The sequence below is a fragment of the Melospiza georgiana genome, chromosome 1, assembly GCF_028018845.1.
Source record: "Melospiza georgiana isolate bMelGeo1 chromosome 1, bMelGeo1.pri, whole genome shotgun sequence".
Classification (NCBI taxonomy): domain Eukaryota; kingdom Metazoa; phylum Chordata; class Aves; order Passeriformes; family Passerellidae; genus Melospiza; species Melospiza georgiana.
Window position 1 is genome coordinate 107530436 of NC_080430.1, and position 27784 is coordinate 107558219.

The following is a 27784-nucleotide window of genomic DNA, read 5'->3' on the forward strand; positions in this document are numbered from 1 at the left end:
GTCTTGAGAATGTCAAGGCTGATAGATTGGAAAGTATTTGAGATTATGTGCATCATAGGACATGTTTTTTGTACCCATAATTTTCAGCCTTTCTCAATTAAATATTTCAGTTCTAGTTTCACTGACCTGGAGACTCGGTCACTGAGGACTAAAGTTTTCTCAATCTCTCTCCGTAGTCTGACCTGAAATGTGTTCAAGATGCAAAAGGAGGCTCTTTCTACAGAGACCATTGTCCTGTGTTAGGTAAGCTGAAGTAAATTCATGTTGATAAGTATTAATTATACTCACTCTGGATTTCCCTTTCTTTTCTAAATGTCATCCAAAAGTACTGTCCTGATGCAACAACTAGTGAAGTGTAAATAGTAACATTTCTATGTACTAATGATAAATTGTCATACTTTTCTAAATAGTATTTGGTATCAGTGTGCCAAGGGGATGGCAAGGGAGCTTTTAAGTGTTCATTAAGTTATAAATTGTGTGTCCTGTGCAGTGTATTTCTAAAAAGCCAAACATAGCTGTTCATTCTTATAGAACTGGCTTAAATACTAAGAGATGTAATAAATCTAACTCCTTGCACAAAAGCACTGTTGTTTTATTGACACCAGAGCTTTTATGTGTCCAGAGGTCTAACACCATATGATAGCTTTTAAGATCCCAGTTAGAGTCCATAGTGGAACTTGTCACAAGTATTTAGCATTTGCCAGTGTCACTGCTATTTGCCTTGAAAACTCAACAAGAAACACATAGTTCTGTTGCCAGAGGTTCCAAAGTTTTTTTTACCTCTTGGCCACTATGGTTGCAGAGACATTGGTGGGGAGTCACCATCTCTGGAAGTGTGGAAAACATGTTGATGAGGTACTTTGAACAGGGTTCAGTGGTGAACATGGTGGTGGTGCTTCGTTGGTGGTTGGACTTGAAAATCTCAAAGGTTTTTTCCAACCTTAATTCTGTGAGTCTCAGAAATTAAATTCTGCTCTTTAAGTTACTTGGAAAATTAGTATGCTGGTGTAAACTTTTTTTTTCTTACTCCCTTTCAGGTGAGCAAAATGGTAACAGAAACCCTGGTGGGCTGCAAATAGGTGACCTTGTAAACATTGACCTTGACTTGGAAATTGTGCAGTCTTTGCAGCATGGTCATGGAGGATGGACTGATGGCATGTTTGAGACTTTAACAACAACTGGAACGGTTTGTGGCATTGATGAGGACCACGACATTGTAGTACAATATCCAAGTGGCAACAGGTTTGTTCTATAGCCTTCATCATTGCTTCTCACAAACTTCCCTTGCTTTCAGTGATTGTGATTACTTGGTGCCAGAAGCTTTCTCTTCTCCTTTTGTGTATGTTAAGATTTCCTTCTAGATGTGTAATGAGGACTTCACTTTGAGGATGCTTTAGTGGGAAAAGGAATTTTGCTGTGCCTCTCACTTGTGAAAATTTATGTTCACAATAAGAAATTACATTCTAGACTATCTTATTTGCAAAATGCAGTGTTTTAAGCAGTAGCTTCCTTTTTAATTAAAAACTATCTTATCCCATGGTATCAAGAGGCAAGGTAATAGCAATTCATTGTGGGTTTTCAGGAAAGTAGTTTAAAAGGACAGGTGACAAACTTCAGGGGAGATCTTGTCTAAACTAGAGTCACCTTGGCATGGTCCATATCTAGCCTTTTATTATTCAAAGAAATGTTAGTTTATGTAAATACAGACCAAGAATAGGAGGTATTGGGGAAGCCAAAAATACTCCCTGCAAGCAATTTAGGTTTGAATTTTGCTTAGCTGCGTCCATGTTAATAAGACTCAAACCCAGCTGTACAGCGGGGTTTGAATCTAATATGGCCACGTGGTTTTCTGTTCTCTTGCTCTCAAGTATTGGGCTTATCTTTAAAAAGTAGCAGGTGAATGGAATATCATTTCAGTTGTATATGGAGTTTGATCTGTTCAGTTTGTTCTGAAAGAATTAACAGTGTACTGGTTATTCAGGATACTGTTTGCTAATATTGTAAAGTAATGCAGAACAAAGCTGTTTTCCCAACTAAAGGGATTTAAGTGGCTTTTCGTCTGGCAGTCATGTCAGCAGAGTCAGTGACAGGAGCTACTCTGTCTTGTGGTCTCCTCCCTGACAAAACAGTGTAATTCCTCTAAATCAGTGCAATTTAAATTACCAGTAGGATAGTTTGATTGAAAATTGAGGTATATCTGGGACATCCATTTAATTGAAAAGTATTATTATAACTTAATCTTTTGACTTGGGGGGAAGGGCCAAAATTCTGTGTTCTTCTTATGTTGTTTCCTGACACTTCAGTCCTTGTGAGACAACTTGGATCTGCTGCTTTCAACCAGTTATTTCCTATCCCTGTAAAAATAAAGTAACAGTATAGCTACTTTCAGGGCTTCTACATTGCTGTCAGCTTGCTTCCCCATAGGCAGGATATTTCTTAATTGCCTTAACAAATGTATATCTCTGAAGCTTATCCTTGAAATTAATTAATGAGCCACAATTAATGAATCAATGAGGCAAGTTGATGGACAAAAAATGGATAACAGCAAATATAGTATCTATAGTATCCAGTCACAGAAAGTTTGTAGGCATACAAGCAGAAAATTACACAACAGATGATTTTAAAACATATGTTTCAAATAGTGTGTTTAAGATCTTCTTTAAATGTTTATTTGTTTAGGTGGACATTTAATCCAGCTGTTCTCACCAAGGCCAACGTTGTCCGAAGTGGAGATGCTGCTCAAGGTGCAGAAGGAGGAACCTCTCAGTTCCAAGTGGGAGACCTTGTGCAAGTGTGTTACGACCTGGAGCGAATCAAGCTTCTCCAGAGAGGTCACGGAGAGTGGGCTGAGGCAATGCTTCCAGTGAGTAACTGTGTGTTTGCATTCACAGAATGGTCAGGCTTGTGCAGTATTTCTAGTAATGTACCTGTACATTATTGGTATGTACCTGTGTTTTATTGTATTGTACCTGGACAGTATTGTAATGTACCTGGAGGCTGCAGCAGTCTAAAAGGAATTTTCTTTTAAGTTTTGGTCAAACTCAGTGTAATACTTGATCAGGTGCAGCAATTGGCTTACCTAATGAAACCTATATAAAAGTAGTAGTAGAATGTACTGTTAAACAATGGACTTCATAAAATTTATATAATATTAAAAATAAAATATTAGGTATCTGAATGTTTCACTTACATTTGATGTTTTCATTAATTCAGACTTTAGGTAAAGTTGGTCGGGTCCAGCAGATTTATTCAGACAGTGACTTAAAGGTAGAAGTTTGTGGGACATCTTGGACCTATAATCCAGCAGCTGTCTCAAAGGTGGCATCAGCAGGATCTGCTATAAGTAATGCATCTGGTGGTAAGTTTGAAGAATAACTAGTAATATTGCCATATGTATGGCAAGTAATTGTGTTAATTAAAAATTGTTAATAGATATTAATACACTCTTTGTATGAAAAGATTAATAATAGCCTTGGAGTTGAGTAAATGAAGTATTATGTGAGAAAGATAGGAAAAAAGCTTGCAGTCAATATGGAGATGTTGTTATATTGATCTGCTTCTATTTGGTTGCAGTGCAGGTGTGTCTTTGGAGGTCCACTCTAAAGACTTCAAAATAGTTGGAAGGGACATCAGATTGAAATAGGGACTGAGGCATGCAGAGAGTGTCACTGGCAGTAACAAGCAGCCTCCTTGTTTAATAGGGGGTTAAGACAGCAGGCACAAGCAAGGGATCTGTTGCAGGTGGTTATTTATTATAACTCAGGATATTTATTTCCTTAAAATTTCTATCTTATAATTTAGTCAGACATCCTGTGACTAATTACGGTGGGATTTTTTGGTGTCTATGTAATCACACTTCACTTTTGTTGAACATGCTGTCATTCATATAATAACAAGGCAGAAAAACTGTCCAGTGTGTTTTGTGTTCTGTTGGCACTTTTCAATTGAAACTAGAATTTTTCCTTTTTTTAGTCATAGCTAGTCATTCTTTCCTCTTCACATATTTGTTTTAATGCCAAGAAAACTTTCTACATAGTTTTCTAGATTTTTTCCTAAGGAGGCATAGATGTCGTGAGTTTTCTCAATAAAGAACCGAGTACAGTGGCCATAAAACTATCTAGAAGAGCAATACAACTTAGTGTTTCAAATCACAGAAGACATGCTATACCCAATGTTAGAAAGTCTGTAATAGCAATACATAAGATCATGGTTTTACCTTGTGCCACCCTTTTGTGTTTTGCAGGAGAAAAGCTATTTATGGTTCAACCATCTTTGTTTTGAAGTGTCTAATGTGCAGTCTCCACTGTCTAAAGCATACTAGGGTGCAGCTCTTATTTCAAACACAGTCATTTTACAGCTGCTATTTTATGGTAGTCTGTGTATTACTATGTACATGGCCTTAGAAACAAAACAAATGTAGCTGGGTTTTTTTTCTGTTCTTGTGTAATTAGAATTGTAATCTTAGTTGTCGTTTGGTTAACAATTACAGAGAGATTGTCCCAGCTATTGAAAAAATTATTTGAAACCCAAGAATCTGGAGATCTCAATGAAGAATTGGTTAAAGCTGCTGCCAATGGAGACGTTGCTAAAGTGGAAGACTTGCTAAAGAGGCCAGACGTGGATGTGAGTGTTCTGTTTTGGGAATATCTCTTTTGGGGGGGCCTCTAGTACTAAAGGAAGGGCAGCTGTTCTGAATACTCCTTTCCAGTAGGTAGTGTGTCTTCTTAGAAGTAATACAGCTAGTTCCAGTATCTGTCCTCCCATTTGCTGTCCTGTGAAATGTGTGTGGGCTGTGTGAACACAGAGCTGTACATACTTTCTTGTTGGACAGATTTTGTAGTCTTTTGTCTGCTGTAAATCAAGATACTTTTCAGCCTCTGACTGCCAGGGTTGCTGCAGAGAACCAAACATTCACAATTACTGAAGGATATTCAAATTCTTCTTTTTTCAAGGGGCATAGAAGGAAGGAGGGTAGATTTTTCAAGATGTTTTTGCTGTTGTTGTGAGTTTGTTTTATTTTGTTAAAACTCACAAGGTAGATCATCTAATCTGTTCTCTGTCAGATTTCTTTTACCAACTTGTCTAATACTGAAAAGTCTAAAATAAAATGCTTAGTAATTATAGGATTCCATTTATAGAACATATTTTAAAGTTACAGTCCTCACTAGAGTAGTAGTAGTGCTTGGAGATAAGAGTCTGAACTTTGGTTCTGAGCACTGATTTTTATCTTAAGATTTGACAAAACATGGCTTTTTGTTCAGACTCTCTCCTGTTGTTGCCATAAATTTGGCAAGGAAGTTGTACCATAGAGCAGAGGACAGGTATACATCTGAGACTTGTTCTCAAAGATCTTGCCTTTACAGGAGTCCCCCAAAGATTAATGTTTTTAATTCAAGCATCATTAATGTTTGTTATAAATCCATTTCTTCTTCTTTCCTTCAATCTAGCTAATATAGAAATGAAATAGAGAAGCTCTAGGTGATCTATATATGCTAAGAAGGCATCTTAAAATTGTTCATTTGATTCTGTTATGTATGCTGTTGCTTTGAGTTTTCTACTGCTGAACAGCCTTACAGGGATATGTGTGTGTGTCTTGAAACTCACCTGCAAGTGTTGGCATTCCAGGTGAATGGGCAATGTGCTGGACACACAGCTATGCAAGCTGCAAGCCAGAATGGCCATGTCGACATTTTGAAGTTGCTTCTGAAACAGAACGTGGATGTAGAAGCAGAGGTAACCTAAAAATTTCAAAATATGCTTTGTGTGTCCTTAAACTTTGTTACATGCATAACAATTGTACTCAACTTGCCTTCTTTTTAAATGCCAGAGTGAAAAACTGCTTTTATAACTGTGATTGTGACTCCTACTCCTACTAACAGTATTATGAAGGGTCAATATCGAATTCCTTACCACTTCTTATTAAATGAAATACAACAACTAACATGATAGAGCTATGTAAGCCAGCATGCCCTTCTTTCTTTCCTTTGGTTTCATTTCAACAGTAGAATACAATGGGAACTCTGCCTGTGGCATTGAGGGGAAAAAGATGTTTATAGATGCTGCATCTCCAACTTCAGATGCTTGCCATGCTTCTTATATATACAAAGTTCAGTTAGGAGAAATCTTTCAATTCTTAACTAAAACAAGTTTAAGCAGAAGGTAATAGCAGTATCTTTGGGTATAAACTGCCATCTCTGTGACCAGTTTTTCAGTGCCTTTTTTTTAAAACTCACTAAAAATGGAAGTTTAAGTTTAAACCTCTTGTTTAGGTTTTTTAGAATAATTTTTCATGAGAATTATCTATCAGCATACTCTGATATTTGCATTTTGAATTGATTTTTACTCAATTATTTGCACAGAATGCACTCTGATATTGCAACCATTTCTTGTTTTGCACAAGGCAAGAAGCACAAGAAGGATCTGTCAAATTTGATTTATTATAAATTATATATTATATTTATTATTTATTTATTATTTATTATATATTATATTTATTATTTTTATTTGATTATAATAAAAACTGAAGACTAGTGGGATGCTGAGAAATTAATTGTGCACCCAGTTGTTGTTTGCATAACAGAAAAATAACTTCACATGCTTGAGCATCTAGCATTATACTGTGTTTGATATACAGAAGTTAAAGAATATTAAGACATTAATGAGACAATGTAATTCTTGGAATTAAAATTATTTTATTTTTACAAACACACCATTAATTTATAAAGCTTTCATGCTTGCTTGAATTGATGCAATACACACTTGCTGTGGTCTGATTTCTGTGAAATAACTTCATGATAGAAGTAGTGCTTTCACTGTAGTACAAAGCAAATACTGGTAAAATTAGGCTAAACTGCTTTTTGTCTGTACTCTGGTGTTCAGAGCTGCCATGTTAATCAAGTGGTGGACTGAAGGGACGGTTAGAAGCGTTAAAGAGATAGGTAGAAGCACTACTTAAACAGTTTGAAGACAATCCACCCGGTAATCTACTAGCACTAGAATTGTGAAGGGTTTCATGTTTGCTCAGGCTATAGAAGCACCATTACACTAGCATTAAAAAATTGTCAGGGATTTTGCTTGACTTTTAAAGCCATCTTCATATAACTGTGTTGCTGAAGTGAGGATGGTTTTCCCACTTGATTATATAATTGCCTTGGTTATTATAATAGTAATAATATTCATAATACTATTAGATTTGTAGTTACATCTTTAAAACTTTAAAAATGTAAGCTGTTTTATCAATATTTTAAACATATATATAATGTTTATAAACATAATTGTTTACGAAATGCAAAGGTCAGCAGAGCCGTCCCATTAAGCAGAGAGCAAAAATGTCGTTCATTTACTTCACTGTTGTGGTCTGAGGCATGGAAGCAATGGATAAAAATCCTTACTTTCCTTGCTTTATAGCTAAGTTGGATATTTTTACACTTAAAGTCATTACTTCAGAGTATATCCATTCATGATTACATTTTCTGGGAATATCCTCATTGTTTTCTCCTCTGTTTTTCTCTAATGTCTTAATGTAGACTACAAGTGGCCTCTGTTTAGTCAGAGAACAGTTGGTTATTGGTGTAGCTCAAAAACCCAGTGCAGATATTGCATGTTAAGAATATGTAACCTTCTAGGCTGAAGGCATTAATGGTTGTCAGTTATAATATGAAGAGTATTATATTATACTGTTGGCATGTATAGAAATGTAGTGCTTTTAATATTTAGATTTAAATTTAAATGTCAATGTAAGTCTTAAGGACAGATGGTTTACTAGCTGCTAGCTTTTTCTAGATGAATTATTGCTATTGGGTAGGATTTAGTTTCTGAGATGATTTGTTTTGATGCTGAGCTAAAAAAAAGGCCCGCATGATACTGGACCTCTGCTTATTAAAGTAGGAATTCTGTACATTAAGACTTAATAAAATCAGGCGGTTGTGTCTCAGAATTGAAATATGGTAAAACTAAAACAGTCAATAATTATACAGAGTTTCATCCATAAATATCTTGGTGTACTTTTCAGACTGCAAACATAAAAAGACAAATTACCATGCCTCTGTGAAACCAAGTGCTCTGTAAATACAAGTCTTGTAGCAGTTTAGGACTACTGTCACACTCTTGATAAAGATTGCCTCATAATGATCCTTATAACCAGATGAAAAATATAGAGAAGGTCCTCTTTCTGATCCTTTTCCCTTCCAAATGGGCAAACTTTGGCTTTTTTGGACTGTTGGTTCTTGTTAGATGAGCCTTAGAAGTAATCCTGCAATCTGAGAAGGCATTTTGGTAGTGTGAGTTGACTTGGAATGAAACAAAGTATCTTTTCAAAAAGCTGTTGAAGCTGCTATGTAGTGCCCTATCTTGAAAGCCATATCCATGTTTTCAAAAAGATACATTTGATAATTAGGTGATAAGTCTTCTTCCACCATTGTAAATGCTGTAACTAGTCTCATTGTGCAAATAGAGTTTGTGCTAAGAGCTACTAATTTTTGCATAGGTTTACAATGTTTTAGAAATGTGCAATATATAATAAAAAGTACTTAGAAAGATGTTGCTGAAGAAGCAAATTGATGAGAAACCTGAGCTCACTCAGGAGAGGCAGTGAGCCATTGATCAGTCATTATTTTATTTTACAATTTTCAGTGTTTCTCTGTTTTCAAAATTGAATCCTACAAATGCATGGTTACATTAAACTGTGCAGAAATACCTAGCTAGAAACTAGCTTATGGAAGTTATTTAATCATGTAAACTTCCATTTTACTTCTATCTTTTCTATACTGTCATTAATGCTGAAATCGCTTGATTGATATTTTAAAATGTTTCATGTTGTACAGTCAACTTCTGTGAATGTTAAAATTGCCCAAACTGACAAATTTGACTTTCACATTTTAATTCTCAATTTGTGTGAAACTGAAACAAACTGAATCAGAGTTTTAACACTGTGAATCATCAACACAGAATCAGAACTTCTAGTTAATGTCAGCATCAGTCACAAATTTCCTTTGGAAAAAGTTTTTTTAAGTGAAAACCAAGACACATAATAAATCCTAATAAATACTAACCTAATTACATGAACAAGAAAATACTTGTGTCTTGCACTATGGTTTGGATCTGTAACACTTCCCAGATTACAGGAAGAGCTACCCGGGGATATTAAGTGTAATACTGTTTGGTCATTGGTTTTAATCTGTGGGGTTTTGGTTCTTTTGTTTTGGATATTTTCTTGACAGTGATTGTTTTGTAGTAGGAACCCAAATGAAACGCATTTGAGTTTGATGACCAAACCACACAGATTCAGGGCAATAGTTATATATGCTGTGGATTATCACGTTTTAGAGCATATGTATTTATATATGAAGTGATTCTTCATCCTCTATTGCTGCAGTTTGAGCAGTTATTTAATTGGATATTTTAATGGAAGTCTCATTTTTCTTATTCCATCAAATTGTTTCCACTTTAGGACAAAGATGGAGACAGGGCTGTCCATCATGCAGCCTTTGGTGACGAGGGTGCTGTGATTGAGGTTTTGCACCGCGGCAGCGCCGATCTCAATGCTCGCAACAAGCGCAGGCAGACTCCGCTCCATATTGCTGTCAACAAAGGTCATCTGCAAGTTGTCAAGACTTTACTGGACTTTGGCTGCCACCCCAGTCTCCAGGTAAAGTAAATTTTAATGGAGAGTCACTTTTCAGCTACTGAATTGTGTGATTCGCTGCATGTAGGTGATAGAAAAATCATGGTAAATGGGATTGAAAGGAACAGAGATGGTAAAGTTCTCTGTCTCAACCTTTACCCCACCATGTGATCAACTGTAACAAAAATGCTGTTCAGTCTGTTTGTTTTCTTGACAGCTAGATTGACTCCTGGTTTATTCTATAGTTGATGCTAATTGCTATTTTCACAGTCTGTAGTTATTTCTAATTGTTAACTTTCCTTCCTGATTAATTACTCCTGTATCGAACCCACAACTCTGTGCTCCTTCTGCAAGCTACAGTTTAGCAGGCCAATAAGGCTGTGGAAAGTTTTGTTAAAAGAAACCTTTAATTTTTTTCTCAAAAATAGACATATCATTGATAGAACTCTTTAGTCCGATTCACTTTCGAATATTCAGCTTTTTATCTAGAAAGCACTCGTGTAGGATTTGAAGTACCATAATTTCATAGGGAATTTCATCTGTAATGAAGGTGATGGAAGCAGTAGCATAAGTGCAGTGTCCTGTTTAGCAGGTAGAATGGAAATGTGCTATCAGATAAGCAGGTATCCCACTGCTGAATGCAGCTGCATGAACTGCATTAGTAAAACAAATGAGAATGGGTAAGTTTGAAGAGATTGGCATCAGAAAAAGCTGTAGTGGCCTGGGCAAATCAAGATATGCAGTAACAAGACATTGCCTCCTTGCTTTGCCGTGTCAATAATCAGATTTTTTTTGGGGCTCTATATCCACATAAAAGATGATGAGCAAAAACTTTTTTGAAATTAATGAGCATAGTGATTGTTTATTTATCTCCTTCTATGTGACTCTTGAGGTACTGTCTTGATCTTGCTGAGATTGAGCTGTTCTATCCATCCAGATCCTGTTTAGTATTTGTTGAACAGTAGGTATAATAAGGAGTTTCATGTGCTGAGACCAGTGAAGGGTGATTGTAACTCACATAGGAACTATGGGTAGCCAAAGTGGATTTACCCGAGTCTAAATTACAGAATTTTGTTTCAGTTGAAAAAGTCAGTGGAATGGTGCAAGGATGCTGCATCTGGAAAATATAATTGGCTATTGAAAAAAATGAACTTCCAGATTCAGCATGTGTGCTGAGGAACTGCGATGTGCAAATGTGAGTAGGTGATTGATTTTGTCAATGAAAACACAGGGGAGTGAGACTGAGGCATGACTGGAATTTAACTGGCCAGCACTCTACTACTGTGGCCACTCACTCTGTAAACATATATTAATTAAATGCGAGCATTTAAACAAAGTAAAAGCTACGTGATTTGGTTCTGGCAGATTGATTCACACTGGTTCAAGTGCCATATTCTGGCACTTTTTGTTTGGCAGGTTTTGATTCTCACTGTAGAGATCTGTTTTTGTACTAGTGAATTGCTAAAATGTTCAGTTTCTGTGTTAGCTTGCAGTTGAGTCAGTGTTGGTGGCAAGAGACTTCCTGACTTACATGGTGCAACAATTTTACTGGAAGCATCAGTCTGGAGATTTTGCCTATGTAGCTGGAAGTAAGCTTAAATGGATGTGTTTTCTCGCTGTTGTAGGTCTAGGGCATTTCTCTTCAATCCAACCATTTGCGTCCTTGAATAAGTAATGTACAAAATGCTTCTAGGAGTAACAAGTATTTTTTCCTTGTTTGGGATACTTGAAAAATAAAGCATTAAGCTACAAGTATAAATTCTTTGCTTGTTCATTTGTGCTGTCAAGTATTATCATGTGCCTTGTGTAATAAAATCTTGCCATAACAAGTTAAAAGCTTAATATTGCTTTATGGCATTGGCTTTTGCTTCATGGAAAGTTATATGCTTAGTTAAAACAACAGATATGCCTACTTTTAGTACCTGGACTGCATTTTATTTTGATTTGCTTATGCTTTAATTTCACACTATCATTTTGGTATTGTCTTCTACATGGTTAATTGCTGGCTAAACTTAGCATTTATTACTCAAAATTCCATGCCTCCTTTCGCCTGTCTGGTTTTCCCTCTGTCACATTAGTTTTTGTTGCTGTCCTGTTATTTATAAATTGTAATTTGGGCATCCAACTCCATCTGGATGAACAGCATAGAGAAGTCATTATCTACCCCAGTGTCTTCAGCACTATGGGGTACAAAGCATGGTTCTGGCAGTAATGTGTCTGTACAATGGTGGAGCTCAGGGTGGGGCTTCCCACTGAAGCATTTGCAAAACTGGAGCAAGATGAGAGGCAGCTTGCTCTGAACTGTGCAATATAGCAGCACTCAGGTCTGGAAGAGCTGTTTTGTGTTTATGCAGTCAGTTTTCCTAGTGATATTTTAGCCTCTTTTTAATGTGGATGCATGCAAAATTGACATAAACTGTTTCTGGTTTTAGGATTCTGAGGGAGACACTCCACTTCATGATGCAATAAGTAAAAAGCGTGATGATATCCTTGCTGTACTCTTAGAAGCTGGAGCAGATGTTACTATCACCAACAACAATGGGTTTAATGCTCTTCATCATGCTGCACTAAGAGGAAATCCTAGGTACAGATTTCTTTTTAATTATTTTTTATTGTATGTAGAAGGAAAACAAATACAGGTGAGGGTAGAACCATGGTATTCTTTCAGAAGGTCCTTATATCTGCATGCAGATGTATTTCTTAAGTGTTGATGTTGCTTAGCTATCTTTCTAATGTTTGGAAGCCCTTACTGGAATGAAGCTAGGAGTCTGCTCAGTTTAATGCCTGTATCCAGATAACTCCAAATTTCTTAGAAATCTCCTGTCATGGCTATAAAATTTTGCCAATAAAAGTTTTGATAAATAAGTTGTAAGATCTTGAAGATGAAATCGTGATGTAGGATAAAAACAGTAAATACTGCTGTTTCCCTTCTTGAGTATTGGAATTGATAAAGAAATTTGAGGTTTTTAGAAATACTTACTTGTGGATAATTATTAAGTCAACCATATACTTCTAAAGCATTCAGGATTATTGCATTAGATTATATTTGTCAGTATTTGAAACAGTTAATTATATTTTCATAGAAGTATATCTAGAAGGAATTTTGTATTTCAGCTTTTATATAGCAGCTCAACTGAAAAAATTCATTTTAAAGCACAGTTTGTTTTATGCTTACTGTATTCTATATGTCTATATTCAATTTTCAGTTAAGGTAGCTCTTGAAAAATCCTTCATAGATAGAACTTTAAAGAAAAGTTGTGTTGCTGGTTCCTTATTACACTGTGGATAAATAGTATTTTTCAAAGCTGTCATGCCAACAAGACTTCAATAATACTTTATCCTCGGGTGGAGTATTTAGTATAGTTTACACAAAAGAAGAAATGTGCATGTTTCCTTACAAAATTTGGCTTTTCAGTTGAGAGGAGTTGGAGAAATAATGCTGTAAATTTGTATAAATTCCACCCATTATTAATATATGGGATTAAAATCTAGGTTAGTCTCTTAGAACACAGCTATCAAGATTGATGGTTAAAAAGTAAACATAATTAATTATCTATGTTTGTAGAAAGGAATCATTTCATGAGGTAAAAGTAGTGGCTGGAAGTGTTGATAGGACGAATAAATGTTTACCATTTTCTACAGTACTCATAAAAGGTCTTTATGAGAACACGTCAAGGACCAAGTGAAGGGAGCTTATTTTTGGCATTCAGAAGATAATTCTTCCAAGTCTCATTTGGTAATTTGGTAACTTCTTCCTCTAAAGTGAATTCTTCCTACTTATATAACAGCATTAGCCTGGAGCACTGTTTCCTGTCTCAGTTACCCTGGTGGGGTATATTTTTTTTTTTCCTGCAATGCTTTTCCTCAGCTCTTGTGGTAGTTGGTTTGTGTGACCATAATCTCAAGATGAGATGTAGGGAAAGTGTATGGGGGAAAAAATGTTTTTCATAGGCATGTGCTGGAGATTTTTCTGTGGGTGAATATTTTAAAAGTGACAGACCATTCATTTAATGGAGGGATCCAAGTTGTAGTTCAGACTGGATCTGTTTGATAGTTGGTAGAATGTGAAGTATAGTGCAACTTTAACCAGAATCCTTCCTCCTTTACAAAAGTTTTCATTGGAAGTATTGGAAAATGTTTCCAGTATTAGTGATTTGAATGCTGTGTGGGTTCCCTCCATACAAGAGGTTTCACTAGTATCTAAAACAGATATTTAATATTCTTTCTTGGTTGCAGTTCCATCTGAGCACTGCTCAAGCATGCGGAAAAAGAATTTTGTCTCCCATCAAGGAAGGAGTAGTTTAATCTAAAATATCTAATGCTCACAGTATTAGATATATTACCCATCAGCCTGGCAAGAAATAATTGAAAATGAAACCAAAATAAATCTATTTTGATTTCTCCCCCTGGCCAAAAGTTGTCATAATATTTTCATTCATCTAGGAGTTGAGTTTTATATTCCTCAAGACTTCAGTGATGCTCCTTTGTTTCATTGCTGATTTTGTAGTTCTGCCACTTGCCTGTTTCTGAATGAAACCTAAGTTTTTGTTTTTACCACTTTGTTTTTCTAATCTGATATAGAGCAACGGCTATTACTGATCTGTTAAATGCAGTAAGCAGAAGCTGTTTAAAACACTGTTGAAAAAAAACCCCTCATCTTTAGTTTGTTACTACTGTGGGTCACAGACAGTATGTAATAGGTTCTGCTTGAAACCTTACTTTAAGACCTATCTTTCCTCATCTAAGCTGCCCTGCTCCACCTAAACTGAAGTTTTTGTGGCTTCAGGATGTGGTGCCTTATATTAATACAATGCATTAAATTCTCCTTATATTCAAATATATAGATATATTATGTAATTTCTGTATTATTTTATAAAGCTTAAACATGTATTCAAATATATATATAAATGTGTAGGCATTTGTGTGCATAGCTATAATTTTAAAAATTAAAAATGTGCTGTGTATGCAAGAATTAATGAAGTTCACATGCCCCGTCCTTGTTGAGGATAATAAAAGAAATGCATGTGTTAAGTGCATGAGTATCACAATAAATGGAGGTGGATTTCTGTAGTATTTTTTCTGGTTGATGTCAAATAGGTATTTGGAACCAATTTCATTTTCAGAGCAAAATTTCTTGTTTTTTGAGTTCTGACCTTTATAAATAATAGGGAGATAAATGTCCCAAGACAAAACCTACAAATTATGCTGAGAAGAACATGCTAAAGTTTTTAATTTTTCATATGAAAACAAATACATTCTATTTTAAATGTTTGAGTGTTGGATAAATAATATAAGAAAGATAGTGATTTATGTCAAATACTGCTGAGATTTTCTCAGCACTTTATCTTCCATGGCAGTTTGGCTGTGTTTTCCACAAGTGAAGGTACAGTGTGTTTCAGAGAGCTTCCTATTCTTAGAAGAATATTTCTCCTTTTCATGTTTTGCTTCTCTTTGTACCTTGTGAATTGGTACAGAAGGCACTTTCGGTTTTTGTGCTGATGTATAATAATGAAATGTAGAATGAATGTTAGTTAATGCTGTAGGTAGCTTTAAACTTGTGCATGGGAGATAGAACTAGAAAGAAATTTTAAATTAAGTATGGGGAAGTTAAACTTTTATTTAATACATGGTTTCTTGTTCGTGATTTTTAACTGAGTCAGTCATATTAAAAGTGCATTTATTTTGGACTTTTTTCAAAGTACTGTGAGCCTCAAAGCTTGGCAGACTTTGCCTCTTCAGTGTTAATGAGATTTTTTTCAGACAGAAAAAAGGAGAGTAAAATTTGAAAATACTGTACAGATTGGTTATTTTTGCCACGTTATCATCTCTTGCTTATGTTTGATCTATTCGCATACCTGTGACTTCAGATTTTGAGCTGAAGACATGACTGTGAAGTGTAGGCGTATTTTATATCCGTTGCCCCAGTTAGTTTTAGATTTGCATTGTATCTTGTGAAGAGAGCTTTATTCACTCTGCAGCTAGCATCTTAAATAGAGGCTGCTCTTGGAGCTGACCTGACTTCACACACGTGCATGATTAGTTCTTCAGGGCAATAAATTCTGCTGGACTTTAAATCAAAAAATTAAAGTCCTGGAGTAAGATACAGATCTTAGGTATTGCTCTCCAATAGCAAGAAGTATGTCATCTTTATGTTCCTAAACTGGCAAGCAGGAGATTGTGGTTTAAAATAGAATTGTAACTTTTCCCCATGGTTTTCTTATTATTTAGGAGATCTCAATTTTTTTTTTTTTTAGATTTGCAGATGGTTTGAACGGGTTGGCAGTGAGATTTCTAACTGTAGCAATTTAATTGAGAGGTGGGGTTTCTCACTTCTACGTAGTGTTAATGAGTGTCTTCAGGAAGTGTCTGCAGGACTCACAGGCCATGTTGTCATGGAGGTCTCAGAGAGACAAGTTCTGAGGAAATGAGAGTGGTACAATTATTTTCTATACCAATCAAAGTGGTTTTTTGCCTTTGTATTTGCAGTTCCTGACAGTAAATGTAGGTTAAGCTCTAAGTGCAAAGAGAGTCTGTTTTTAAAACCTCTTATTAAAGTATTATGTTAGAGAATGCTTTGGAAGAATACTTTTGTTCAAGCTGGTTTGGAGGAAGAGTATAATCTTCATGAGCAGACCTGTTATTAGGTGGCAGATTAGCCTGTAGTTGTTGAGGTCAGTAACAAATTTATTATCTTTAAGTAGTAAATAATGTGCCCAACAGATACAAAATGGCAAATACAGTTCCTGCCCTGGGGAGTTTCCTTCCTTGTACAACATAAAAATGGGGAGAGGAATGTCCAGAAAGTAAACCTGCCCTGCCAATACTGTTCATGATTGTTTCTTTTTGGGTTTTGGGCTTTTTTGGTAAGTTCTGCTAGAAAGGGCATGAGACATGAGGAAGAAAACAAGAGACAATAAATAATTAGGAAGTGTTTATTTCACTGCTTACCTATCTTCTTTATAAATATTGTAAGAGATGGTTTTTACTGCATATGGACAAAATGTTAAACACCGGTTGCTATTTATTTACAAATACAAACTTGAAATTTTGGAATACAGAATTCGCTACACTCCTGGTTACCTTCCATCTTCAGGCTGCCTAGAAGTTCAGCTGGACTGAAGAGAGGACTACATAATTGCTCTGAGCAGGTTTCATGTCCAGTTTTAACATCAGAAATCCTGTAGTGATCAATGCATAGCTACAGCTGGTTGAAGGGGACCAAATCCATTGAAGAGGTGATTTGGTTCCATTTTACCAGCTTTAGCAAAGCATTGGAGTGCAGGGAGCTTATAATTCACTAACACATTTTAAAGCACATGAGCAGTGCACAAAGAACACGCAGCTTTCTTCTGTGTTACACAATTTGTCTCTTGTCAATGCAAATTTTTAACTCTTTCCTAATTTGGAGATGGTATAATTAAAAGCTGTACACCAGAAAGGCCTGTACAGATTTGTTCTGTCCTTGTGTATTTCCTTGAGGATATTTGGATGAGTCTTACATCAAATCATAGTTACAGTTTAAACTTTGTCCTGTCTAGTGTAGTCAGATTTTAGAATAGGTTAGAGACTGTAGTCCTAAAGTTTCTATCAGAAATAGATAGAGCTCCCTTACTTCTTTATGTTAAATTTTACTGGGGAAGAACGTTTCAGTTTCCTTGTCACCCTCCTCCCCCCCTTCTCCTCATTCATTTTCTGGCAGGTTCCCTTTTGCAGCTGCTTTCATGCTGTAGTTGGTTAGCACAAATATAAATGCCAAGTGCTTTCAATTCCATTGCTATATCTCTGGTTAGTATTAACTTTTTAGGAATGATTATATAATATAGCAGGATAAATTTAATTTTTTTACCTTGATAACATATGTAAAAATGTTTAATGCCAGAAAAAGACAGCTTTAAAAGATTTATTTGGGGTTGCATTTCTTCTCAACTAAGGTCCTTAATACAAAATTGTGTGAGCTCACATAGCTTTTTTTTTTTGTATCATACTGAATTCTTTCTGAGCTTTGTCTGCAGTGGAAATTAGGGGACAACCTTAGTTCAAACCATTCTCTAGTAATGAGTATGTCAAGGATAGTCGATGCGTGTTTGTTGCATAGTCTGATGATGGTGAGAAGATCTATGTTAATATATTCCCCAACACTATGTATCCTAATAGAAATGTAGCAGGTGTGTCACTTGGACTTAAGCATCAAGACGGCTATAAAATGAGTTTCTATTTTTACCAGTTATAGAGGAACTGTTTTACAGATACAGCTGCTCAAGTGCGCTTTTGGATGGCAATACAGTTTCATGTACTGGCCATATCGGGACAAAAAACGGCTGTGGAAAAAAAGCCGTGTAGCATTTGATAATGTCAGCATCTGTTATCCCTGTCAGTCACACAGTTGAAATGTTTGAGTTACAACTGTGTCAGCAGATGCCCAAAGTTCAACGTGTGCTCGGTTAAAATTGAACAGCTGATCTAAGTGATGGATGTGACATTTTAGAGTGACTGGGTATGTATTCTTAGAGATATGCTAACGTGAACTAGCAGGAAGCAATGTCAACATATAATTTTAACTTTTGTATCACTCTGAACTGTCATTTTGTGTCAGAATAACATTGCAATGTTATACAAGGGAGAACACAGTATAATAAATTGTTACCAAAAACCTCTTGGATAAATTAAAGCTGTTAAAAAAATCTGTCCCATTTTATAGAAGAAGTTAAATCAATTGGTGCTGAGTGCAGGAACTCATCAGGAAAAGAGGAAAATGCTTAGCAATTAACCCCTCAGTGAAACTGCTAGCTATACCAAACTGCTTCTGTGAGCATGACTGAGTTTAGTGGCCTTGTTTTATTCAGAAAAGCTACTGCAATTTGATTTGTTTCCCACTATAAACCAGGTTTTAATTTAGATGTTAAGATACTGTAGCCTTCGTGTCAAAATATCTGCTCGTAAGAGAAAGAGGTTTAAAAAAAGTATTGAAACTTTGCTTTCTTAAGCAGGTAAGGTAATATTTCTGCTTGCATATATATATATTAATATGTAGTCTCAGGTGTTAAAAATATCAGGCTCGGATATTGTTAGCTGTTTGAGAATTATGTATTTAAAAATTAGTTCTCCATCTAAAAATTGTGAGTTGCCTTTGTTTATTTTTCTTGTTTGTTTTGGTTGGAGTTTTTTTCCTCACAGACATTTTAGTAAGCAAAGGGCTACAGTTAGAATCTTTAATCTGGGCCAAATGTGCGTATTTATCATGGACATATCTTATTAAATAACTGCTTTTAGAAGGCTGCTGTCATGAATAGAAATGGCTGAATTGATGAGTGGGAAGTTCTTTCCTCGCATTTTCCCCTTGTTCCTGGATTTGATGTCGAGTATCTTTACCTAGGGATGGTATGCATCAGTGCATTTTAATTAATATCACTTTTAGAACTTGAAACTATTGTGGAACTATTTCTCATGCAGTTCTTAAATTTTTTTTTATGGCAAATTTTCTTAAATTTGGATTTAAAATAAATTCAGCTAATTTGAAAAGAGTATTTAAGATACCTTACCTTTAAGGCTGTAGTTGTCATTTGTGTTTTCATTTAGGAATCTGTCAATAGCTTTAATCCGCTGACTAGCAACTCTGGCCTAGAAATCTCTGTATTGTCACTTTCTGTGCATAAACCTGACACTGCACTTTGTATCGAAGAGCTCAGTGAGCATAATAAGTGCTGATTTGGAGAAAATGTTAACTTAAGTCTTATTAAATTGCAGAAGTTATACTCAATTATTTTGGCTGTCATTTTTTGTAGATTACACTGTAATTTCTTAGCTGTTAATACTTGTCTCAGTTGCAACCTGTGGATTTAATGTTCTATGGTAGATGTAAATTTAAATACTACCATCTGAAGTACACAGAACAGGCTGTGATTGCTGTAACAGTGGCTTGTTTTTATGATATGCATTTTGATAACTAGGCTTTTAAGTTTAGTTTAAAATCTATGAAGTGAGGAGTACTGGTAATGATGAATTTTGCAGCTATGCTGCAGTCTTAATTGGTGCATTTCAAGGTTTCATTTCCAGCCCTGCTTTGAATTCTGTTTGCAACTAATATTCTGTTTATCAGCTGTTAACAATTCTTCCTACCCACTTTTATAGTCACTTAATTTAATGTTTTGTGATTTGTTACTAACAAGTATGAGTTATTTTGGCAATACCAGCTGACCCTTAGCAAGCCAATTTGTCACATGAATGTCATTCAAACAAGAGTTTGAACCTGTTTCTTCCAGCAGCTGTTTAGTTTCCTCTTACTGGTCGTTCCTTGCCTGCCAAAAATACATACTTCTTTACATTCCATAGCATTGTATGTTCATATGGGTACATAAAGAAGTATGTGCTCTGAGCAGGTACACACAGAGTTGCTTGACTGCCTGTCAGATGAACCTAAAAAGTATTTTGCTGCATTTTCTTGCTGTCATTAGGTAAAACTGGCTAACAGTTCTTTGGAAGGACAACAGTTCTGATAAACTGATGGTAGAAAATAAACTTACTATGCTAACTGAACTTTGCAATGCAATTTACCTGCACAGTGTCTTAAAGCTGGGCATAGTTCATTATTTTGGGATGGCACTGATGTTAGAAGTGCTTTTCCATATTTTTGCAGCCTCTTCTCTTCTAAGTGACCGTGTTTAAGTAGAGAGTTGAATCGCTGATAGGTTTGCAATGTCTTTTCTTAGAATTCATAGTTGTAGTCCACTGTAAAAACTTCAGCTTCCTCCCAGGTCTTTTAGCAAATTTTCATGCTGGGGTACAGTTTGCATCTGGTGTCCTGAAGGGAAGCATAGGCTGATATAAAATAGCAGTTATAAACTTATTTTCTTACCCCAAATCCCACTTCTATGCTTTTTGTATCCCATCCATTATTCTGCAAACTCTTTGCAGCTTTATCCTTATTTACACTGTATTTCAGAGTGATTTCAAAAACAAAAAATAAAGCAAAACAAACAAAAAAACCCCACAAAAAGCCAACCCAAACACAAAAGCACATGTCACCAGTGATCCTGCTTATCCTAAAGATGATGACATTGAATTAAGAAAACAACCTCTAACTGCTGTGACAGGATTTGGATTGTTAGGCCGAAGGTCACATGTGAAAGCTAATACCTATTCAACACTTCTGCAAGCAGCTTTTCTCGTTTTTTAAAACTGGCACTCACCTGCTTCAGTCAAAGTCTTGTCCACCCTTGAAATATTTATGACAGCTAAAATAATTAACTAAAAAATTAATCCAAACCAAACAAAAAAGCCTCATAGAAACAAAGCCCAAGTTTAACTCTGTTTTGTAAGATTTTCTGCAACTTGGTTTGGAGCAGTGGTTAAATATTTGATGTGCAGTACAGCTTTGACTTCTAAAGGACTGTCAGATATAGCTTATGGTTGCTTAATCTGTATTTCAGGAGTTGGTTTGGGTTACAGTAATGAGTAAGCTTTATCTGTATAGCATTATAAGGTGAATTCGAAATAAGCTGAACAATTAGTAACTGTAATAGTTGTAAGGAAATCTGAGGGCAGAGGAAGTAAGAATTTCTGCAGCTCATGACAAAAACCTAGTGCAGCTGATAGAGAGCAAATCAGAGTGTAGCAGTAGCTAGCACAGTAGTACAAGGAGAATCAGCAATGCAGCATTAGAATCACAGCAGTCACATCCTAGTTTTTAAGTAGGCTGTTTTCATGTACGTCTGATATAAAGCACCTTGAAAATTTTGCCGAGACCTATTTGAGAACTCAGCATTGCACTACCACACTGTTTATTAGGTTGTCTTTTTCAAGTTTGTACATTTTTAGTTGTGCATAGGAAGATAAGAATACATCTCACTGAAATGAACAACCAGTTAATGGCATTGCAATTTACTAGTTTATCTTCTTTAAAAAGAATTCTACCTACTAAGCAAGTTGGGATTTGGTTTTTTTTGTTTCTTCCTTTTTTTTTTTTTTTTTTTTTTGCTATGAAATTTGGACTAGCAGTTGTTTTCTTTCAACCTGCTCTTTACACTACAAATGCTTGGTACTTTAGCACACTCAAAATTAAGCTGTCCCCAGAGTAGAGGGATTAATACAACAATTTAAAAAACAGTCTAGTAAATAAGATATACATGCAGAAAGTCATAGGCATCCTTTAAACGTGCAGAATAATGCAGGTCTCCTGATGTTCTGTTACCTGTAAGCTTAGTATCATGCAGCATTTGCAGTTGGAAGAGAGGTAATGACCTAGAGACACATCAGCAGCAGCCATCTCATCCTGAGTGCTCTCACTCTATTCGCTGAATCAGCTCTTCGTTACATGGGAGGGGGAGGCAAGGGGGGGCGAATGTCGGTGCATACAGTACCTCACCACCTTAAATAGATAAAACTTAAAAGAAAAAAAAAAGGCATGAATATGAGTGCCTAATTGGCACCTTCTTCCTTTCTTTTGAATGCTAAAATATGGATGATGTTGTATAGAAATTATACCTTATGTCTGCTGGACTGAGAGTTAAGACTCCAAGGATAGATGCTAGGAAGCCAAGGGAAGGTGAACTTAGCCCACTGTCAGATGAAGATAATCACAGGCAAAAAGAAAAATAAAAACCCAACAAAAGACCAAAACCAAGCCCCCAAAAGTTGGAGTTGCTTCCAAAAAAAAAAAATTAGAAAAAGGCACCAAAAAAATAGCGATCGTCTCCCCCCTCCCCCGGCAAATATTGGTTTCTTCTAGTTCCTTAGATATTGCACTGCATCTTTTCTTGCTTGAGGTTATGTTTCCAGGCTTAACTGTAGGCAGGTCTGTGTTGAAGCTACTTTCCATCTTCAGAGGTCAAGTCTGCTCGCGAGGTCAGGGCTCCCGCACACACACTACAGAAGTCACCAACCGTATTTCCCACTTAGAGGGCACGAGCAAAACTGTTACGGCTTTATAGGCAGCTAAGCATTTGAAACATGCACTCCCAGGCAAACAGGCTCTCTTGTGCCTCTCTCTTCCCTGACCATATTTAGTCAACCATTGCAAAAAATAGTCTCTCAGCTGTCGATTGTCGATCCGGCAGCGAAGGGAGCCTCTATCCAGCTCTCTGCCTATTGATTGTGCAGCCTGCACTTCCACCGCCGCTTAGCCATTTGTCCCCAGGTTTTTTTAGCACTGCCAAATAAAGCTCTCTCTCATGTTTCCAGTTAGATTTCCCAGGTTTTCACTGAGCTTGCGCTGCTACTAGTAAACCCTGATGAGGTTGTCACTATACTTAGAAACATTTGGGGCGGGAGGGGGGGGAGGAGTGGGAGAGGGGAAAAAAAAAGGCAGCCCTGCTAGTAACAAGGCAGGGACTTCACGCAGATATAGAACAATAAATATCCTGCGCTGCCATGGCAGGTTGTGTAACCTGGTTTCTTGATCACTGACAAATGCCGTGACTAACGCGTTGATTAACCCAAGGTCTGAGCAGCCTCAGTCCAAGTTTTCAATTGCAAATCATACAGTTATTTTATAATTAAGAAGTCAGTGCCCATTTGTAGCCCTGCATTTCCATATTCAAATCAAGTTAGAAATTATTTTTAAAAAGTTTAATTAGTAAATTCATATCATTCCATACCATTACGTTTAATAATGCCATAGTATTTTGTTCCTAATGCTTATCCATAGAATTGCATCTAAAGAAAATAAATGCATGTATAAATTAGGTGCTACTGTTCTTTAAAAAAACTGAATCATTTTAGAAGAAAAGAAAAAAAAGAAGAAATCAAGGGAACAGCTCATTGCATTAATCTTTCATGTTTACAAAATTGGCTCATGGCAAGACTAATAACTGCACTTTCAAAATATGAAGAGAGATTTTCATATTCATGGGGAGTATATGCAATGTTTTTTTTAAAATGAATAACTGAAATTTATCATTTAAATACAACAGTTGGGAACCCAAATACTTCAAGACTTTGTATTTTGCAGACAAAATCTTTGCTTGGGAGCAAGAAGGATGAAAAAGGTGAAAATATGTCAATCTAAAATGAAACAAACTTATTAAATGAAGATACCATTCAATTAATATTGATGTAATTAGTAGTTACAAAGTTCAGTATGGTAGGGTAGAGAGTGAATTGCGAAGTCCTGAGCAGGCCAGTATATTGGATTTATACTTCCCTTGGTGCTTCTTTTTGTGTGGATTTTATCCTGTGCTTGGTTACTGCTTACCCTGTAACTTCTGTTGCTTTCTGGTTGAAGTCACATTTTTGCTTTTCTCTTTGTTTTCATAATTATACACTGAAGACAAAGTGTTGTGCAATACATTCTTGTGAATTCCATGTAAATGTATATACCTCATTGTTTCTTTGTTACATGTATATTGAAACTGATTTTTCAAAAGCAAGAGATGCTTGAAAATCTGAGAAGCAGAAAGAAGGAAACAGCCTGCCTTCTTAAACTTTTACTAACTAGACCATTGGTCAGATTGGTCAGGAATTCTATCTGCAACTCTCAATTCAAGGTAAAGTAGTACCAGTCTAAGGTAATAATCTCTTCCTGTTGCTTGTTCCTGAGAGATAGAAACTTCCTTCTTCATTCTTCCAGTGGTTCTCTGTACTGCACAGTGAGTATGCTGTGAATCAGATCAGGGAGCTGATTTGGCTTGGAGTTGTGTGCTGACGTGCACTTACGATCTTATGGTTGCCAAAAATAGTGCTGTCCTGCTCCTGTGTTACTTCTTGCACTATGTTGGTACAAATGTTTCTTTGGCTTCACAGTGAGCAGGCTTGGAGTACTATTCCAGATGAGAAGTAATCCAGCAGAAAGGGATGACCTTTCAGATGCTGTGTTGGGACCACTTTTTGTGGGAGCTTTTTTTGAGCTGAGGTGGTAGTCAACAGGACAAGAAAGGGATTAGTAAAACATGTTTTTTCTTCAGTTATGTTGTAAAATGCATGTCAGACTACTCAGTCTTGAAAGAAAACTTTGCCATGGAAGCTATCTTTAAATCTGAATTGTTCCTTCAACTATTTGAGGCTCTAACAGGAGACAGGTGAATGGGTTTAGCTGAGCCAGGGTTAGGAGTCTGGAGAGGAGTATGTGGAGGTGGTGCATGTGTATGTGGAGAATACTTCAAGCCAGGATTACTGTAAAATACGTTATGAAACCATGTCATACTGAGACAGTGAAAACCTGAGTTGAGGGAGGAGAATGGCATGAAAGTAGAAAAGCCTGTAATAGAAAGTGCAGTGAATCATTACAACCTCTGGTGATAGGATTGCTGATAAGTTTATGCTGATCTAAGACTTTGCTTCTGGAAAGGGCGGTGTGCCCTCCCTGCAGCTCTGGCTTTGTCATTCCCTACTCCTATTGCTTCTAGTGATCATGAAGTTGCAGGGTAGGTTGGATTATCTCATTGATCTGTCTGAAAGCAAACTTGCCAAATCAGGAGTCTGGCAGGTTGTTTCAGTTGCTAGAAAATGATGTGGCTGTACAGCCAACATAATGCAGGAACTGAAGTGCAGGGAAAAAAGTGGGATTGTAGCGATTTAGTTAAATGTGCTTATGCAGATTGTGGAGTAGCCTTTCTAATTTTTTCTGCCTAAGTATTTGTTTCTATGAAACCTTAACAAACAAACTCTGAAAGGCTAAACAAGCAAATCCACTCTACCACTATCCCACAAGCCTTCAACCTTCTTCATTTGCCTCATTCTGCAGTCAAATTGCAGTTGTTGGCAGAGAATCTTCTCTAGTTTTTGTACATGTTGTTTTAAAACAGGGTGCAAGGATGTTTTTGCAGTTAAGACTGCTAAATCTGGAATTTTTTATACAATGAGGCGTTGGCCTCATCTTGTTTAGAAGTACTTTTATCTTGTAGATTTTCCAAATAGATCTGTTATTGTATGGTGCATTCTCAGATAGTACTGATGACCATCTGCAAAAACTCTGTGAGCAAAGTACTGCATAAAACCCAACATTTTACATGTAGTTTGGTAATGAATAATACACCATATGCTAACTTTTCATCATAAGAATAAATTTTTTTGTATGTCTAATGTTGGTGACTGGTGTTGAAACAAGTGCTCTGTGTGGCAGAAAGTTAATTAGTGTATTGTTCAGATCTGTGCCATATCTTATATTGAAAATACACGGCTCATACTGCTTAATTTCCATGGCAAGGGCTGGAATGAGATAATCTGTAAGGTCTCTTCTAATCCAGGTGATTCTGTGGTCCTATATATGTTAAGCTGTGCTTCCAGACTCTCTAAAAACCTGAAACAGAAAAAAAAAAGTACTACTTACGTGGCAAGATCAAATAAAGATGCATGCAACAGCAGCATTTGCTGTTACTCTTCTGCATCTCAAATTAAATGTAGCACCATATTTGTGGATGTTCCTTTGACCAAATAACTTGTAACTATTAGAGTCTGGGCTGTCATTTTATGGGGATGAATTGGGCAGTATAAGGCAGTGTACCCCCAGCAGCTGCACCTGGGAGAGCAGCACATACCTCTGTCTCAGCCCCCTATGCACACATGAGCTTTCTCTGTCCTTTTTGACTGAGCACGTGTTTAGTACCTAGAGAAGAAGCAATAGTTTACTTATCCCTATTAAAGCTTTGCAGATAACTCCCTCAGCAATTCTCACTGGAGTTTTTATCTTCTTGTTCCATTAGAAATGTTCAGAAGTTGCAAATGGGCATCCAGGTAAAAAAGGCCCAAAATCTTTTTATGAGCTTCCTGCTAAGCTGAAAATACTGCAGACCAATAAATACCAAAGCTTGCCTATTAGAAAATTTTTTTATTGGTGATGCTTTAGTAATAATGTACAAATAGCACAGTGATGGTATAAGTTCAGTGTTTCAATTAAGAGTTTTAAGCATTTCATCAGTAGTCTTTGCAGCTCCTCAGCCAGCCATTTAATCTGTTACTGTTGAATACACTGAAGATGATAGTTTGCAAAGTTTTCTTCAGGTGTTTTCATGATCAGGGTTACTAATAGATTATTTCTTGATCTTTGCAGTGCAACTACAGTGAAAGCAGTCTGTGGTTTGTTTAATGTATACAAGATAAAAGCCAGTTTTCACGTCTATGTTGTGGTCTTCAAAACAGCTTCTTCTGTAATACTTCATGGGGGAGAGTGAATCATGAATTATGTGTAATTGGCAACATGAATTCTCTAATTTGACTTTTTATGATGTATGCCTGTTCCAGTGAGTGCTGCTCTGAATGGTAGCCACTTAGCTGTCAAAATTTTGGCAGGAGCTCTAGAAAATCCTATAAAAATTGAAAGAAACTACCTCTCATCTAATGAGGAGGAGGATGCAGCCACTGAGCTGAATTTACCATTGTAGCATATTAATATCTTGCAGAATTTTAAGGTGTCATTCCTTGAAACAGTCCTTCTAGCCTGCTGTCCTGTATTATAGCATGGTCTGAAAGAGAGATATAGTCTTTTTCTGAATAAAAAGAAACAACTGAGTAGTGGTTCCTGACCCTTCAGTGATTTGCTGTGAACAGTAAGATAAAAATGTATTCCATACAGATGCTATTTGTTTTGGTGGTCCTTCTGCTTTTCCAGTAAGACCAATGTATCTTAAAAGCATTCAGAAATGTAGCAGGCATCTCATTTCTCTGAAAGCAAGATATCTCCAAATATTTTTCAGTCACACTTCAGATAAAAATTTTTCTGGTGCAAGACAGCAAACTAAAGAGTTCAAAGAGGATCTGGTAAGGATAGCATTCACATGTTAAGATGAGTGATTTTTCTTCACAGCACACAAAATGCTGAGTCAGTTGGTTTCTTATTTTTGTTTCAAAGATGAGATGTATTAAAGAAATGTCAGTAGTATTTCTGAAGTATATTTACATATTGAGAAATCTGATAAAGTGTGTCAATGGACTTCAAATTTTGTTCATCTGTAGAACTGGCAATTTTCTTATTTCCTTACTGGAAAAAAAAGGATATAAAATATCATTGAGTTGGTTAAGACAGTTTGTTGTTTAGTGACTGGAGCTACTTTGGAGACATGCTGGCTGTAATTGGTGTTGATGCCCTTTCACAGTGTTCCTCAAGTTGTAGTTGCAGTTTTAAGAAAAATTTCTTGTTGGTCTTTTTTGTTTCTTTGTTTTGTTAGGTTATTGTTGCCCCACCTTTTCCTCATTACTCATAGTCATATTGCTTCTATCAGTCATAGGGAATTT

General features: G+C 36.2%; 1 protein-coding gene and 1 long non-coding RNA gene across 4 annotated transcripts in view; one reads left to right on the forward strand and one right to left on the reverse strand.

Annotated features, from left to right (window-relative positions):
- Positions 1-27784, forward strand: part of MIB1 (MIB E3 ubiquitin protein ligase 1) — a 77385-nt gene that overhangs the window by 21089 nt on the left and 28512 nt on the right. For all 3 annotated transcript variants that reach the window (XM_058018931.1, XM_058018939.1, XM_058018948.1), the window contains exons 5-12: positions 177-243; positions 1038-1242; positions 2680-2863; positions 3214-3358; positions 4490-4623; positions 5626-5733; positions 9449-9646; positions 12055-12206. In XM_058018931.1, the coding sequence (XP_057874914.1) occupies positions 177-243; positions 1038-1242; positions 2680-2863; positions 3214-3358; positions 4490-4623; positions 5626-5733; positions 9449-9646; positions 12055-12206 (1193 nt within the window). The remainder of the gene's footprint in view (positions 1-176; positions 244-1037; positions 1243-2679; positions 2864-3213; positions 3359-4489; positions 4624-5625; positions 5734-9448; positions 9647-12054; positions 12207-27784) is intronic.
- Positions 16543-21991, reverse strand: LOC131080581 (uncharacterized). The gene is made up of 2 exons (XR_009114173.1): positions 21810-21991; positions 16543-20420 (listed from the first exon to the last, which is right to left on the reverse strand). It is a non-coding gene; the product is annotated as an uncharacterized LOC131080581 (long non-coding RNA).